The sequence below is a fragment of the Ascaphus truei genome, chromosome 1 (assembly GCF_040206685.1).
Source record: "Ascaphus truei isolate aAscTru1 chromosome 1, aAscTru1.hap1, whole genome shotgun sequence".
Lineage (NCBI taxonomy): Eukaryota > Metazoa > Chordata > Amphibia > Anura > Ascaphidae > Ascaphus > Ascaphus truei.
This window is the reverse complement of record NC_134483.1, coordinates 204,159,027-204,177,020: the sequence shown is the minus strand read 5'-3', so window position 1 is coordinate 204,177,020 and position 17,994 is coordinate 204,159,027. Positions and strand designations below refer to the sequence as shown.

The 17,994-nt window shown below is 41.9% G+C and overlaps 1 protein-coding gene across 3 annotated transcripts in view; it reads left to right on the top strand.

Moving 5' to 3' along the window:
* Window positions 1–267: 267 nt before the first annotated feature.
* GRAMD2B (GRAM domain containing 2B) overlaps window positions 268–17,994 on the top strand; it is a 77,044-nt gene continuing 59,317 nt past the window's right edge. For 2 of the 3 annotated variants that reach the window (XM_075600564.1, XM_075600543.1), the window contains exon 1: window positions 268–470. In XM_075600564.1, coding sequence (XP_075456679.1) covers window positions 352–470 — 119 coding nt within the window. In that variant the 5' untranslated portion in view covers window positions 268–351. The remainder of the gene's footprint in view (window positions 471–17,994) is intronic. The other variant, XM_075600533.1, reaches the window with a different exon arrangement.

Here is a 17,994-nt window from a genome sequence, read left to right as displayed (position 1 = left end):
GCCGATCTGGTGACATTATTGGGGCAGGAATAATGCTTCAATTGTAAGCTTTGTGTTGTTAAAAAATAACAATTGCATTAACCTAAAGCCCTCCCGGTTTGGAAAAGAAGGGGTGCAGTGGGAGCTTGTCTCCTTTATGAGAATATTGGAACAACAACCCAGTCAAACAGAATCTGCATCATTTCTACATTTTACAAGTTACTTATTAACAGGTGAAGAAAAAGGACTGACATGAAAACACGCCAGCAGCATATTTCCGGAACTGTAAAAGCTAGCTACAAGCACGTTAAGCGGGTTTTATATTCACTTGTCAGTCTTGAAGTTGCCACAGTTGTTTCTACATAGGAGATAATGAAACGACCGTCTTTGGAAGATTCTTTTTGTCTAGATGAAAGTCAAACTAATAGTCTCCCCGCAAGTGATCAGTCTCCGCTTAGTCCTGCCGACAGCATTGGTTCAGTGTTCCTAAGGTAAGTTGTGTTTAAAATTCGCTTGTGGATACATGCAGTGTGATGTTAACATCTAGGGGAAAGGATCAACCAGGAGAAATAGGCAAATATTAATATTAGCAACGTGAAAAAGGATACACTGGCGACACACTTTATTCGAGCTCGGCTAGTCCCACGAATTCGGGTATACCCGGGTGTATTGAGGTTTGTGACTGTTTTCAGCCCGGGTGCATTGAGGTATTTTCCAGGCAGGGATTGAAGCATTTTATTCCCGCTGGCTGCAATACTGCACAGTATATATATATATACTGCATTACAATTCATGAATTTATGCCATCTGGTAGACACGCGAAGCATTGCAGCCTATTAAATCCTAATCATTATCATTTAACAGATCAGCCGCCCGTCAGCCAGGCATGAACCCAGGCTGGGAAGGCAAACGCAACGGGGCTTGTCAGAGGTGAGGAGCGGCGCATTCCAGGTATCTGCCAGGTACATACTGGGTATTTGCTCGAATAAAGTGTGTCGGTGCAGTACATGTATATGGATAATTACTGGGAAACAATAGCCAGGAAACTCTATTAACCACAGTTGTTTTTTTTAATTAAAAACAATTAAAAGGGGAACAGGGATCGAAGATATAATATTAGCAGCTAATGAAGATCGCTTCCAACAGCAAATGAATCTCGATGTGTAAAGTTGCAATCAATATGTATTAAAGGCATTTTTTGTTGATTTTAAGAAGCTTTTTGTGCTCTGTAAAGTTGATCTCCTTTATTTGTTCTTCAGAAGCATTCCAGAAATAGCTGCTTGTATTTGTTACATTTTTTGAAGAGTATTATATGTCTGACATTTATGTGAGAGGTGTATCACTTCTGACATTTTTTGTCATGTGTTGTAATGTTCTAGCTGCTTTTTGAGTACTAGTATACTAGCTGATAGACAGGTAATAAAAGGTTTAAAAATAAAGTCAAAAGTACATTAAAAAAAATAGAGTGATAATGTTCTAAGAATGCTTGGGATTCACTGTGGTTTCCCCCCCCCAAAAAAATTGCGATTGTGCCTAAAGTAGCATGATTTCACAGGGTAGCTGTGTAAGTCCATTTATAATGTAAAAATTATAGTTTTGTCGTGTACAGTAAGATGTGTATGTTACACCCTAAAACACAATATTTATTTTGTTAAAGTATTTCTTTTATTACATTTTCCAATTTATAAAAACAAAACAATATAGCGCTAAAAAAACACTCAATATATAAAATTATAGGCTAAAGCCGTTAAATCCCTGCTCTGCAGCTGCCCCATAGGATGCTGGGGCTTGTAGTCCCCTTCCTTAGCCTTGACATATGGGCCACCGTACTCCTCTTGCATGCGCATACTCGGCTGGTAAGGATCGCCGAGTGCTATCTGTGCATGTGAGAACCTCCTAGACATGGCGGCGCCCTTAACCACGGGTCTCCGGCGACCCACTCGCCTGTAGTACCTGTGCCGGGTCCGCCTGCCATTCCGGCGGCACCCGACACCTGCCTGCAGCGTGCCCTGATCTCCCGCACTCCACTGGCAGCCCTGCCTGAGTCCCCACAGAGCCGTCCCCCTCTCGCACAGCCTGGAGGTAGGAGGGGGACCTGGGTACATGTGTTTTGTGGGTGTAGAAGGGGCAACAGAATCTGTTTTGTTGATGTGTGTGTGTGTGTGTTTCTGCTGTGTGTGTGTTTTGCGGGTGTAGAGGGGGGGCTGCAGTGTGTGTGTCTTTAGCATGTGTTTTGTGGGTGAGCAGGAGTGCAGAGTGTTGTGTGTTTGTATGTATAGAGGGGGTCTGCAGAGTGTCTGTGTGTATATAGAGGGGGGATGTGTGTATGTACAATTTCCTTTTAATAAACTTGCAGTAAAAGCAAAATAATGTAGACAATCATGCTGATAAAAATCAATATGACTACAAAAGTGTTTCTTTTTTTATGAAAAATGTAAAAATAAAAAAAATAAACCAACATTCAGCCTATAATAGTAATACTCCCCTCAGAACAGAGAATTACAGGCCAATAATGTCCTGGCAGAGTTAAAGTCCCTCTGCTTCGCCTTGGGCCTTCAACTCTTCCAGCCAGGGCATTATTGGCCAATAATGACCTGTTCTGAGGGGATTATTACGTAATTATAGGCTAAAGCAGTAAAATTCCGGCATTATTGAAATCCCTGCTCTCTGATTAGTTAGAATTCCGGACATTATTCATTTAGTAATGCCCGGATTTTTTGGCAACTTGCCAATTCACCTTTCAGAGATGCTGAGAATTTGGAATAAAACACCTGCTAAATTTAAAACTTAACTGTAAAAACCTCTCCTGGTCCAAGCTCCGGCAGCACCTCCACTCCTCTTCTCTCACAGCACAGCAGCATATGCAGTTTCTCTCTCTCTCTCACACATAGAGCTGCTAGTGCTGTCAGAAGCTGGTGGGACCCAACTGGTAATTTTATTTGCTGTTTATTTAGTTGTAGTTAATATCACTCCCCCTCCTCCCCCTCCACTCCCACATTCCCCCATACTCCATTTCTCCCCTCACCACTCTCTTCTCCCCTTCACGTCTCTCTCTCCCTCCTCACCTCCTTCCCCCTTCACCTCTCTTTTCAATCCTCACCTCTCTCCCCCCTCACCTCTCTCTTCCCCCTCACCTCTCTTCTCCCTCACCTCTCTCTTCTCCCCCATCTTCTCCCTCCCTTATTCTCTCCCCCTCTTCTTCCTCTCCCCCTTATCGCTCTCCTCTTCTCTATCTCCCCCCTATCTCTCTCTGTCTCTCCCCCTATCTCGCTCTCCCCTCTAACCCCCCACCCTCCCATCTCTCTCCCCACTCATTTGCCACTTTACTTTTTTTTCCTACACAGGTGCATACAAAAGTGTCTATTATTTTATGGAAAAAAGCCTAAACCTAGCCTATAATAGTAATAATCCCCTCAGAACAGGGTATTACTGGCCAATAATGCCCTGGCTGGGTTAAAGTCCATCGGCTTCGCCTCCAACTCTTCCAGCCAGGGCATTATTGGCCAGTAATGCCCTGTTCTGAGGGGATTATTACGTAAATGGTGAATAGGGTAAATTGTCCCTCATGCTTTACATTATATTTTTAATTATACAACTCTGTATCCAAACTGTTTTATGCTTTCTCCTCTGTAAAAGTAGCAAGCTATGTATTCACCTGGCACTAGTTTCAGATTAGGTGTTTGACAGGAGAACTAAAGTACGTGCAGGGCTCACACATGATGATGGGGCGTGTTGTCACTTTTTTCCCTTTTACCTCTGCAAGTCCCAGATAGTCTCGATGATATGCAAATCCTTTCCAGAGGGCTTGATGCACAGGCCGGTGTTGAATCTAAAATTCTCTGGAGAGAGTGAAAGGAAAAAAGGTGTAAAAGGAACTTATATGACCTGAGCTCTACATTCTCTCTGAGGACAAGGGTGAATAAATCAGGGAATATAAATCTAGATAGGGAGTTCAAATATTAACTTAAAGCAACAGAACTAGATTTATAACATGCTTTCTGGCGTTGAATCCTCAAGTGTCATTTTAAGTGATGTGGTTATTACTTTGTTAGATGTCCAAAAAAAATCTTGCTTTCTCAATTAATTTCTTTATTCTTCAGGGTTGGTTTATAACGTTATTTGGGTTTATGTGACACATTCCATGCTGAAAGGGCAGGCCATTCTTTGCATTGGAATAGGACAGCTTTTATTAGCAGACATTATAAGATTTATGAGATTTTGAGAGCATGAACTACTCTAACCACTTCAGTGTATACAGGCATACCCCGCATTAACGTACGCAATGGGACCGGAGCATGTATGTAAAGCGAAAACGTACTTAAAGTGAAGCACTACCTTTTTTCCACTTATCGATGCATGTACGGTACTGCAATCATCATATACGTGCATAACTGATGTAAATAACGCATGTGTAACAGGCTCTATAGTCTCCCCGCATGCGCACATCTTCGGTACAGGTAGGGAGCCGGTATTGCTGTTCAGGACGTGCTGACAGGCGCATGCGCGAGCTGCCGGTTTCCTATTGGGCGATATGTACTTTCTCGCGAGTGTACTTAAAGTGAGTGTCCTTAAACCGGGGTATGCCTGTACTGTACATTCGCCCCTTTTCAGACGCTCCTTGCCTATTCAAGAGAGTTCACGGCACCTCATTCTCTCCTGTTCCAAACGGAACAGCACTATACCGGGGCTGGGTCCTTCATCTGTAACTGGGATACTCAAGGCTAAACCATAGCATCATCTATTCATTGCCATTATATTTCTTGTTATTTCACTTGTGTCACATTAGGGACTTTATTGGGGAATGTTATCGATAAAGAGATCAAGGGAACCAGTATTCATAGGAATGGTGGAAATAGCTAATTAAATGTAACTCTTGGGAATCAAATACTCATTTATTTCTGACCCTTAAGGCCCTGAATGTTTATAATTGCCTGCGATACAAATCTTTGGCCCTTCCAATTTCAGACTACGGTGCCCTGGTCAGTGCACTACACATAGAATATACAATACTTCTAAAAACGATACAGAGGAGCATAACATAGCAATATTTTGATAGTATTTAAGGGAACTGCCCTTTACATCCTCTCCCACATATTAACAATTCAGTGCTTCTGTTGTACAGTACATGCAAAGGAAACCACAGATTGCTAACAAAGTGTGACATTGTGGATGATTTCCATGCAGAATCTATGACCTAGTGCACAGCCTTTTAATATAATTGCAACGTCATGCAATTTTGCTATTAACACTGAAGCAAGTTTTCCACCTGAACAACGTCTACCAAATAATTTCCAGTCGTCTGTTTCCACTGGACTTAAAGATTCGTAGCTTCCTAGAATGCAATACGATTGAAGTTTAGAAACAATGTAGTGGCTCTTCCTGTCCTAAAGACGAGGATTTCTTTAGAAACCTTAGGGGCCAGCAATAAGCAAATATGGAAAACGTAAACAGGTTTGTGCTCGTAAGGAATAAGTCTCCGATTTCATATCCAAGCAAAATGTATTAATCAATCCAAGCATTTGAAGCCACAATGCTTAGTAATTCACAAACATTCTAAGCTCATTTGCAATGTCTTCTGCCCTTTTAAAAATAAATAGATTTGAAGCCTGAGAGGAAATACGTGCGTGAATTATCCTGAGCGAGCTTCAAAGTCTGATCATATTCTGTAGATATTATTGCATAGCAATGAAAGTCAGGCTGAGGATGTTTTGCAACATGCAGTTAGGCACAACAGTCACATAAAAAGACAAACCATAAACTTTTTGTTAACTGCTTTTTAAGGACATATACTGTATCGCAGGGGTATGCCTGTATATTACATCATTTAATGTGCACCCGTTTCTTTTTTTATTAGTGCTCCATAATTCTCTTGTTTTTCCCTTGTAATTAATTAGGAAACGTTTGCATTGCTTTTAGCAAATAAAAATATAACTTTCAAGCATATTCACATGTCTCAGACAGGTCTACAACCCTGCTTTTAGCCATTATCTCTTAGCATACAGTGCTTTCCAAGCATCCAGGGATTCTGGGAAATGACATGCAAATGAGCACACAGTGCCACCTTTTACAAACCTCTCCTAGTGTAGCGGAAGGTGAAAATGAAGCAATCTGCTATCTCAGGAAGTACAATAAAATTAGCTGTCACAATGAAGGCCAAACATGAGTCATATTTGCCGGTCTTGAAAAAATGTTTTTTTATAGTTTAATACCGGCTTGTAATGAAGAAATTTTATTGAAGTCTGTGAGTCTAATGATGCAAAAAAATGATTAAGAGTGCCTTCCAAATAGTGTAGAATGAGATCACATAACTGAATAACTGAATAACTTCAACCAGGGCCGCCAACAGATTTCCTGGGGCCCAGGACAAGAGATTTGACCGGTCCCCTCCCATGTCGGTGGTCTTGTAAGCCCCCTCCTTCTCACCTTTCACACCACCTCACGTGCTTCCTCCTCTATTCCCCTACCGTATTGCTCTTACTCAATCCCGCTCCCCCAATCCCCCCCTCCTCACACTCATTCTCCTCTTCCCCCTGGCCATACACACACCCCCCCACACACACACACAACCTCTCCCCCGCGATACCATACAATTCCCCCCCAAAATAATTACCCCCAAAAATACCTCCCTCCCACACACAAAATAAAATACCCCCCTCAGACACAAAATAAAATACCCCCTCAGACACAAAATAAAATACCCCCTCAAACACACAAAATACAATACTCGTACCGGTGCGTCCCGGAAGTAAGGCCCAGCTTCCAGCGTACACCGGTGAAAGGGAGGGAGGCCCGGCGCGGGAGAGAGGATAGCAAGAGCTGGGGAGAACCGGGGTCCAGCAGCAATCAGAGGCCCAGCAGCCAGACACAGAAGTTGGGCCTGACCTCCGGCTGGGCCCAACTTCCAGCTCCAGCCAGCCGGGCCCCCCACAGCCGCTGGGTCCAGGATACTTGTTCAGGCACACACACACACACCCCTCCCCCTGTCAACGGCCCAGTTGTGAAATTTTTGTTGTGAAAATTAATCACGGCAAACCGCCTCTGGGACGTCATGGCTACGCCTCCGCCACGCCCTCCCACCCCCCCATGGCCTGAAAGAGTATGTGCAGAGAAAGCTTGAGCGTCGGGCGCACGCCACGCTATTGGGGATTTCCTGTCATCTTCTCATGTAGGAGATCATCTGTAGACAGGACCTCTTCCTCTTACTATAAAACAATATGGCCATTTAATGTTGCAGGGCCCATTGGCCAGTAGGAAACCGCAATGCCATTGGTTGAGGCTTCCTATTGGACGTGTGAAAGATGATGAAACCTTAAAGCCTGAAATGTTGGTCTATATTTGTACTGCTCCTCTTCATGCTTGCACTTCAATATCAAGGATTTCGCATTTTTCCCATTACGAAATGTATTGTATACAGTTTTAAAAATGTGGTGTTTATGTTTTGATTGCTTATTAAGTAACTATGCGAAAAGTGGATTACTGAGGGTTTTTTTTCCTGTTTGTTCATGCCAGACAACAGAAATTATAACATAAAACTGAATCAGCCTGTTCCATGCAGTTTTTTAAAGATAAATATGGTTTCTGTGCATTGTTCTCTAAAGTATTGTATACGTATTGTGTTAATGTTCTGTTGCAGGAGAAAATGTATATGCAGAGAAATGCATTGAACACCCCTCTGGCATTATTTATGCTAATATCAATATGTAAGTACTGCAGTGTATAAGTAAATGTAGTGTATATTTACACTACACTGCAAACTTGTCTCAGGTCCATCAGATAATTAATAAAGAATTCTGATTTCAGAGGGCATTTCAAAGGGTCTGAACGCATTTATCCATTAATGCCAATCTACACTTCTGCTGTGATTTTATAGAATCTGCAGTCCGAGAATTCACATGTAGCTACAGCTACAATCAGAACAAAAGTATTACATGTGACATAGGAAGGTTTCAGCAAAAGTATTACACGTGACCTAGGAAGGTTTCAGACACTAATTATGGTAAATTAGTCATTTATGTGGAATATGTAAGAAATAAGCTTAATTTTCTGATGTAAAATTGATGCTAGGAGAAACTATTTAATGTTTTGTCCATTTAAGTCAATGTATCCGTGGGCTTTCTGTCACCTTTGCATCTAAGAGACATTGTGAGAGAGGCCTTTGGGAAGCAGGGGGATGCGGGGAGGGGGTTTGTAATATTATGGTGAGATTAATCATTACCCAAATGTTTGAATAACTTATTAGAGTATTTTTTTTATGTAGCCCCTTTACTCCCACCCTATGTGATATCTGGTCTGCTACTTATGTCTTTCAAGCGATGTGGTGCATACCTGTGAGGTAACAGGAGGGCTGAGTACTTCCATGATGATGTGGGGATTATCAGGGCAGGTTTACAGGGCACCTTATTCGCTAGCACCGCCTCCAGTCAGCGAGGATCCTGTGGTAGTAGGATGGTCCATGCGGACACTATTCCATATCCCAAGATAGTGAATCACACTTGCATATGGTTCCATGGTATTTATTGCATTGGTTAGTTGTTACAGCAGTACATTCCTTTCTTGCTTCCTGTAAGAGATGTGTGCAGAGGTACGCAATGGAGGCTAGTTTTAAGGTGAAATTAAATAAGGCTTTATTGCGCCTGTTGCTTTAAACACAGCAAACCTGAAAATCCACAAACAAAATCTGCTCCACGTTGGAGTATATTTACACTTGTAGTCCAGCGATTCACCAGCCCAAATCATAGAGACATTTAGATATATATAGACAGACATAGATAATCAGTCTTATAAGAAAAGTCTTATTTGTCCCGTAGTTGTAGGGGGAAGGCTTCTCTGTTTCCTGGGTTGCTGCCTTTTGCTCAGGTTATCTCAGCATTCAGGTGTAGAAGTCTTGTGAGCTCCAGACATCTGTGATCCCTCTATCAGTCTCATCTGTGAGACTCAGGAACCTCTGCTCTGTCTGTTTCCTTGGTCAGCCCAGTTGTGGACTAAGGAATCTCTCTTCCTGTCTCAAAGGCAGGCTTTTCTAACCAACCTCTAATCCGCCAGGTGGTGTTGGTTAATTGACTACCAACCGTTAACCACCACACTGCTGGATTAGAGGCACCTTTTTGAACAGGGACAAATCCCCTGTTACACTTCCCCTGGAAGGTTACTTTAAGGCTTGAGGCCCATCTAAGTTTCCTTCTGGTGCTCCTCTTGTATCCCCTTATGGGACACAGGGTAGCTGTTGCTCCCTCCACAGAGGGAGGAAAGAGACACACCCACTTTTAGGAGAGTATCAGTTTATATAGCCTGGGGTTGGGCTTGTAACCCTGCCCCATAACAGGGCAGGTCTGATACTAACAGGTGTCACATCTGCATATGCTACCCAGCCAGTACCTCCCCCAAGCTGACACTCTCTAGTTGTTGCTAGGCCCGCCCTTGGATACAGTAAATGTACAGTAAATCCAAGGCTGCAATAGCACACTAAGCCTTCTGGAGGAACTAACCCATCCACTGCCTGTACCTAACAGGACTTACACTGGTAGGGCCCAGGAAAATAGGTAGAGGCCGGAGGCTAGGCTACATTTACAACGTTCAATCACCCTTAAGCAGGAACATTATTTCTTGGTAACACGTGACAAATGAATATGTTTTCCTTTTCTTCGGCTAAACCTTATCCAACGTTATCAGTGGCTTCTGTTTATTTGTGTGACTGATGATGGCATTATAATGACTTCACAAACAAAGGACAAAACATTACAAAACCAAGCAACTGCAGATCCCAGGACTGGCATCAAGTCGTATAAGAGTTTACATAAAGAGTATAAAAACTCTTGAAAGCCTTGATTTAACATAGAAACATTGGACGTTTCAACAACATAAATATTTACTTTTCATATTTATTTCTTTTTTTAAAGGCCTCATCAACCTACATTTAATTTACTAGACATGCCAATGCCCTTTGTTTACTTTGGTCCTAGGTGGGATTGCCTGCTTAAACACACCATGCCTGAGTGTTTACAGGGGAAGTCCCCCGTAGCAGGTCAAATGTGTATCTTTTCTTTTAAACAAACTAGTGTCATCAATTTTTTTAGAAAGATTCAATAACTCCTAAAGTGTAATTTTTTGCTTCCTGTGAAAAATGAATATGCTTTATCTTTTGTTTTTGTTTGTTTGAACTTGTGTCCCAGTCTGTTGAATTCAAGCATATCAGCTATGTATGTTTATTTGTTTCACTAGACAAACAGTGATAAAACAAATACAAAAATTCACATCTTGTTTCGAGGACTGGCAAAAAGCCTTATCACCAAAAGATATTAGATACAAATTGTAAGTACACCGTGTCCATACTGTATGTCTCACTCTATAGTTCACATTTGTTCTTAGAGGGGCTGTTCCTTTAAAATAACTGTAGCCATGGCTGGTCCAGGCTATACTTCCTGCCTTCTGTCATGTAAGTCCTAGTAGCTACAGGCAGTGTCAGGCTGTGTTTATACTAATTAAAAATAAATCATGTCGTTTTTCCTTTTTTAAGTAAAATTGAACAAGAACACTGTTTTATAATATCCTTATATACAGCATGTGTGCTGCTTTACTCTCCTAAATCTGGTGTCTCCCTAGTGTGTCAAAGCATTTAAGATTTGCTTTGATATCCTCACTGCATACCCATCCCCACTGAAGAGTTAACTTTCTCAATGAGTCAATCCCTACTTAGCATATGAGTATGTTACCTCATCTGACCGGGGCTGGGATTCTTCTGAACTCTGTTTGCTTTAACTTTAGATAACATCCTGTTAATATGAATGGTGTATTCACTATAGTCATTAATGTAACGTTAACTTAGGTTAATGATACTGTACAAGCAAATAAATAGAAAATGCTCGCTCTACCTGTAGGGTGCTCACCAAGGATATTTAAACTTACTAAGAAGCTTAATAACTACACAAAAACTCAGGGGAAACGGGGGAGGGGAAATAGACAGATATCCTTTAGATAGGGGCACTCCTAGATATACCCAGAATAATAGCTGGTTTGCTATAAATATGCGTCCCAGCTAAAGTATCCCTTTGCACAATTAAACCGTATTCCTAGGTCTGGTAAAGATTTGACTGGTTGGTAATGGGTTAAATTTGTAAGTGGCCAATACCTGGATGTATAGGGTATTGGTAAAATCATATTTTAATTTAAAATCAATTTTAATACATCAAATGATTAATACACTCAAACTTTTAAAACTATTAAAATACGAGGGTGACGATTAAATTTTTCAGATTGTTCGATGGCCATTTCTAAACAAGATTTGAATCAAATAATATCCTGTAGGACCGTTTTAATATACAAAATAAAAGGTCAGCATCTGCTGACGTTAAATGCATAGTATTTGCAAAAGGTACAGACTGTCTGTCCCATACCATTGCCAGTTCTGCCAGTCTATGGATCTAAGTATGGAATATAAGAATGCATCCCCATTCTAGAGTACACTATTATGTAACAAGTCTCTACTCTATTTGAAGAGATATACAGCTATTTGCTATTAAGGAATAGCTGAGAGATATACTTTCTGATCTATCAAGTTGTAGATAGTTTTATCAATCAATTCTTTCTGCCAGTGAGTTTGGGTATAGATATTACCACGATCGGCATTCAGCCAGTATAGTTTAAATCAAGGACTATATATCTGTTCACTGTCACCAGTGTCTGTATTAGCCACGTTATATTTAATCGTCACCCTCGTATTTTAATCGTTTTAAAAATTTGAGTGTATTAATCATTTGATGTATTAAAATTGATAGCGGATAGCCGCTATGGTAAGAATTAAAAAAAAAAAGTATTTGGGTTTTGATACCAGTGTGCGGGAGCAGGGGGTCTTCTAAGGTGTATAAATAGGGTATGTGTGTCAGTGGTCCTGGTGCTCAAATACTAGGTCCCGATTTGATAATGCTCTTATGAGATAAATGGGAAATAAATGGGAGACCAAAACATCTGGGGCATATGAGTCCACAATCTAATAATATCAGTGGTTTTATCAGTTGAGATTTCTTGATACAGAACAATTGTTTCCTGAAGGAGGTGACTGGTACATAACCTGTACCCTTCCCCTCCTCATTGGGATAGTCCTCAAGACAACCTTCAAATTACTCACAGTGCAGCCGATGTAGTGTCCAGGAATGTCCAAAAAATGGTGACAGCAAACAGAGAGCCGGGTCAGGAAAATAAAAAATAAAAATGTATTGAAGCAAACATTAAAAAAACGGAGGGTGTAACACTCCTACGCGTTTCGTGCATTCGTGCACTTTATCAAGGAGTCTCTATCACCATTTGTTGGTCTTCTGAGGTGAACCGCATTGATTTCAGCCTCGGGGACCCCCTACTTCCCGAGATATAGGCCCCGTTATGTGGTGCCGGTATCCCAGTGCAGGATTTAAATCCCACGGTCACGTGATGCGGGAAATTTTAACGCTCAGGGGATACCGGCACCCCATACTGTATCTAGGAAGTAGGGGGTCCCGAAGCTGAAATCAATGGGGTTCAGCTCAGGAGACCCCCAGCTCTCACACACTATTATCAAAATCTATTTTTTTATTGCATGATTGCCTGTAAGAGCCGTGAATGGAGACGCAGTGTCCCCATGCAGCTCTTCCAGGCTGCACTTTTTTCTAACAGTTATCGCTCTGTAGGATTTATGGTGCGATAGCACTGATACAAAAAACAGGTCGGCCTTGAAAAAATGGCCTTCATTTCTTAGTGAATCTCATTTTTGGCCTCATGTCTTACAGCACGATAAATTAATGCATAGGGGCCTATGCAGTAAGAAGCGGTAAGCCACTTATTGTCGCCTTATCTCCAAAAAAGCCTACAGCGATTCAGTAAGCACCGATAAGTCGGCGATAAGAGACCTGTTCTGCAATTTTTTTTGCAAAGAAAAAAAAATCGCCAAACACGCGGCGATAAGCCACTTATCGCCAGGTTTTCAAACTCGTGCATTTCTAGTAGCCCCGATTAGCTTATCGAGGGTAATCGCAGCTCTAGAATTGAGATTTCCTCTCAAAATCATCCCGCCAGGAAAAGTTGGCAAGAAGGTGGTGAGAAGCTGCCGAGAAGAGGCGAGACGGGATAGGTTACATTAGTTCAAAAGGATGTGACATCATCCCTTAAAGTGACATCACATCCTTTTTAACTAATGTAACCTATCCCATGGTACAGTAACCAATGGGATTGTCTTCAGTCCCATTGGCTGTAATACCATGTGATATAGCCATGTGGTTTTAAGGATGTGACGTCACTCAAAAGAGGTGGGCACATGATACAATGTCTAATCAGATTGGAGCTATACCATCTGACCTGAAAATGTGATGTCAAGACCTTGACGTCTCATTTTACCTCAAGAAGCAGATGTGACAACATCGTGTTGTGGATTTACCGCAGGGAACACCCGCGGGGACCACCCGAGGGCCCCCAGACACCAATGGGAACCACCCGAGGGCCCCCAACCACCTGTAGGAACCACTCGAGGGCCCCCAGACACCCGAGGGAACCACCCGAGGACCCCGTTGGGGCTCCTGGACACCCACAGGGACCACCTGAAGGCCCACGGACACCCTGGGGACCACCCAAGGGCCCCCAGAAACCCATGGGAATCACCCAAGGGCCCCAAGACACCCATGGGAACCACCAAGGGCCCCCAGACAACGTGGGGACCATTCAGGGACCCCCAGATACCTGTGCGACCCCCGGACACCTGCAGGGACCACATGGAGGCCCACGGACACCCATGGGGACCACCCAGACACCCCCACTGGCCTCTGGTATCAAAAAATAAATTATGCTGTTATATGGGGGCACAGGGGGTGGGTGGGTTGTGTATTGGTGGTTAGTACATATTGTAATGTTTATTGGGGGCAGAGGGGGTGAATGAAGGGCCAAGTACCCGCTTCACTCACCACCTCTGCCCCCAATAAACCTGATATTGTGCCTTAACCGGCTATCCACTAAGGTAATGAAGCTGCTTTAATGTAATTGTTATTAATAGAGTGCAGGAGCAGGGGGTCTCCTGACCTGAACCACATTGTTTTCAGCCACGGGGACCCCCTGCTTCTCGAGTTATAGGCCCAGATATGGGGTGCCGGTATCTCCTTCGTTATTTAAATTCCCCGGTCACGTGACGCAGACTCTTTAAAAATGGCAGCGATGCGGCACCCGATGCCCCATACCAGGGCCTGTAACTTGGGAAGCAGGGGGTCCCTGAGGCGGAAATCAAAGCAGTTATGCTCAGGAGCCCCCTGCTCCCCCACACTATTAATAAAAATTACATTAAAGCAGCTTCATTACCATAGCAGATATCCGCTACGGTAACGAGTTTGTTTAATTTTGTATTTGGGTTTTAATACTAGTGTAGATCATCAGGGGTCTCTGGAGCAGAACTGCGTTGATTTGAGGTCCGGGGACCCCCTGCTTCCCGAGATGCAGGCCCTGTTATGGGGTGACGGTATCTCCTATGCATTTAAAGGTCCTGCGTCACGTGACCGTGGGAATTAAATGCATTAAATGCCCCCCATAGCAGGGCCTGTATCTCGGGAAGCAGGGGGTTCCCGGACCTCAAATCAATGCAGTCCTGCTCCGGAGACCCCATGCTCACGTACACTAGTATTACATTTTATATTAAAATGATTGATCTCTGGCGAGATTTGCGCAGAAAAAAATCGCAGAGTGAGCCCTTTTCAGAGAGACGATCAGCACATCGCAGGCTACTCACCAGTTTAGCAAATGTTGCTATCACAGGTATTCTGGGTTTTCTGCATACCGTGATAGAAATGCTGTAAAAAATGACAATTTAAACAGGACGGCAATTTTTTTTATCAGTGCTTAGTGTTTAAGCCCCATAGTCGCACGCAAATGCACTGGTTTTATCACTGCTTTGTGAATAGGCCCCTTATTCTCTGTACCAGCCAAGGGGAGCCGAGGTGCTGAGGAGAATTCTAGGGCTGCTGCCAGCTCATTAATATATATGTTACATATTGTGGGACTCAGGCAGCAGCCCTGTCTAACTCCAATGAAGAAGTCTGTCCTTTTGTTATTTACTTTTACACAGCATTAGTTTTCAAAGTACAGTACATTCTTTTGATGGTATCATATATTCTCCCCCTATTCCACTCTATAGTATTTTCAGTACTAGACATGATTGCCAGATAGAGTCGAAGGCCATTTTAAAGTCTACAAAACAACCAAAGCTTTTGCCCTTTTTGGTGTTGTGGATGTGCTTATTGAGCAGGCTGTCTAGGGTATAGATGTGATCTATGGTGCGGTGGTTTGGCAGAAAGCTTGTCTGGCTCTTATTCACTACACTCTGCTCTGTCAGGAAGGTGAGGATTCCGGTGTTGAACAGTTTCCCCAGGGTGTTGCTGACACAGATGCCTATGTAATTGGATGGGTCCAGCCTGTCTCCTCTCTTGTGAATTGGGGTTATCATTCCTTGGTTCCACAGGTCAGGGAAGTAGCTAGCAGTAAGGATCAGATTGAACATTTTGGGTAGAGCTTCTTGTATCACTTGGTTACTGTACTTCAGCATCTCATGTTAAATGCCATCTGATCCGCTGGCTTTCTTGATTTTTATTCGTTTTATTTTTTTCTTTATTCCCTGGATTGTGATTTGTATATTCAGGGGGTTTTGTTAATAGTTACATAGTTGATGAGGTTGAAAAAAGACGTACGTCCATCAAGTTCAACCTATGCTAAATTTAGACAACAGATACTTTATCCTTTAACTATACTTACTTATGTTTACTTATGTTTTATAATGTTCTCTAGTGTTGTTAGTTTGGTGAGGATTTGTTTTTGTTCTTGTGTCAGATTCACTTCTGGGATTTCTTGGTAAAAGGTCTTCAAAGTCGTTTTTCCAAATGTTGCCAATCAGAATGACCTTTGCCTGTTTTGTTTTGCATCAAGACAGTCCCAAGTTTGCCACAAATAATTGTCATCCAATGCTTCTTCAATTCTTACTGATTTTTTTTGCAATGTGGTTGTGTTTTTTCTATCTGAGAGTGTGTCTGTAATGTTTCAGGTGATGGTGGTGCACATTTTTTATTACAGTTAATAGAGACAATATGTCTAAAATCTTTTATTTTATTTGGTGACACATTTTTTTTCTAGTCCAAAGGAAGGTCGTGGAGCTACGGTGACCTAGAAGTTAACAAATATATCAGTAGGGTTGTTTTTAACAGAGAATCGTTTTCAAGGCAAATAACCTATACACATCATCTTTCATACTGTTCGAATCATCATTTGCATCATATATACTGTAGCTTTATAGATGATATGATGTTATTATGGTCAGGTACTTACCTATACAGCATTACAGGAATTCCATAAATATTTAAATCCAAGTTTTGGAGGTCTCAAATTTACAATTTGGGATTTTATGATTAAAATAAATCAATGCAAACTCACCTCCTATTTGGATAGTAAATAATGTATTACATTACACGTTTTTTTTTATCCACAACATTTGAAGGTTAACATTCCTAAGAGTTAGATGTTATGTATCTATAGAATTTGCAACACTGATGAAGCCTTTAGAACAGAATCAGACAGAAGAGCAGATGGTTCATCCAAGGTGGCTTCGCCCATCTTTTTTATATAATATCGAATGTGAAGCGTTAGCAATAAATAGAGATACGTTATTGCATAAGCAGGGAGATGATCAGCAACAACGAACAAACATTTACTGTAGTTTGTTACAACATACACAATCAATACAGAAGAGGTAAAAAAATGGGCACATTATAAAAATGGGAGCAAATAGGCCAAATGGAGACATCACACAGGACACTTTTCAGACATTCAAAATAAGCAGATTTCATGCCATACAACAGAAATGCACTCAAGATGAGAAAAAGCAAAACACCTCAATGTAAGTGTCTTACCACAGATCAATTTAGATCTTTTTTTTCTTTCGCTAAAGTTCTAGGCCGTCGACCTCTATGGTATTTCGATACAATTTATTGTCCGTTTATGACATAGTTTAAATATTTACAGATGGTAGCTGTGAAGTGTTCTTATCTGACAAGTAATATGACATTAAAACTCCTTAACATGCAGAGATCCCAGCACTCTGCTTCTTTTTTTTTTTTGTAACTTAAATTTTTGGGAGTTTCAGAACAGTAGATATATGACATTACATTATTTTGTACTGGAAACATCATATAGCAACAATACATAAAACAGCAAATGATGAATACAAATCATAGGAAGGGTAAGAGAGGGAGAGAAAGGAGGAGGGGGGGGGAATAGAAGGTCCTTCTTTTATTTATTCCTAACCTGTTTCCTGGGTCATAACCCTTTTTTGTCTCCAGCCTGCCACTCCCGTGCAGTCCCCTTCCCCTTTAATGGCGCTGAGTTCCTATTATCTGTCCACAATGTTCCTACATCTAGTCAGAGGAGAACGCATTTAGAACTATCATAGCAGTACCGTGGCGATGTTCACTCCTGGGATGTCTGTATAGAGCTAGCCATGGCAGCCAGACTTTTTGGAATTTATTGCCGGTGTCATTGACTAGACTTGTTCATTTTTCCATCTGACAAACAAACCAAATTCTGTTCCTAATTTTGACCAACGAAGGAATCTCTTTTTGTTTGCATAATTCTGCGATCTCGCACCTCGTTGCTGTTGCACAGTGGGCAACTAGTTTGTTTTCTGCTCTGGCTAAGCCCTGCGTTGGTCTATTTAACAGAAATAGCCAGGGGTCCAGCACTCCCTGCTTTACTCCCTTCTGGCATAGTAGCTGCCAGCTATGGGAGATTATCAGTGAAACTAAAGTTTTATAATTGCGAAGATATACATATGTATCACATGCAATACTCTTTGATAAAGCGTGGGTAACCACGCGAAACGCGTAAGAGGACTTTTTTGCTGCTTCCTTATGTGCCAATAAATTTTTGTACTTAACTTTACTGCAATTCTGGTCATAGTTCTTTCCAAGGCAGTTGCACCGCCACCTACGATTTCCTGCAGCTTTAAACGTGGTTATTCCCAGTGAGCAT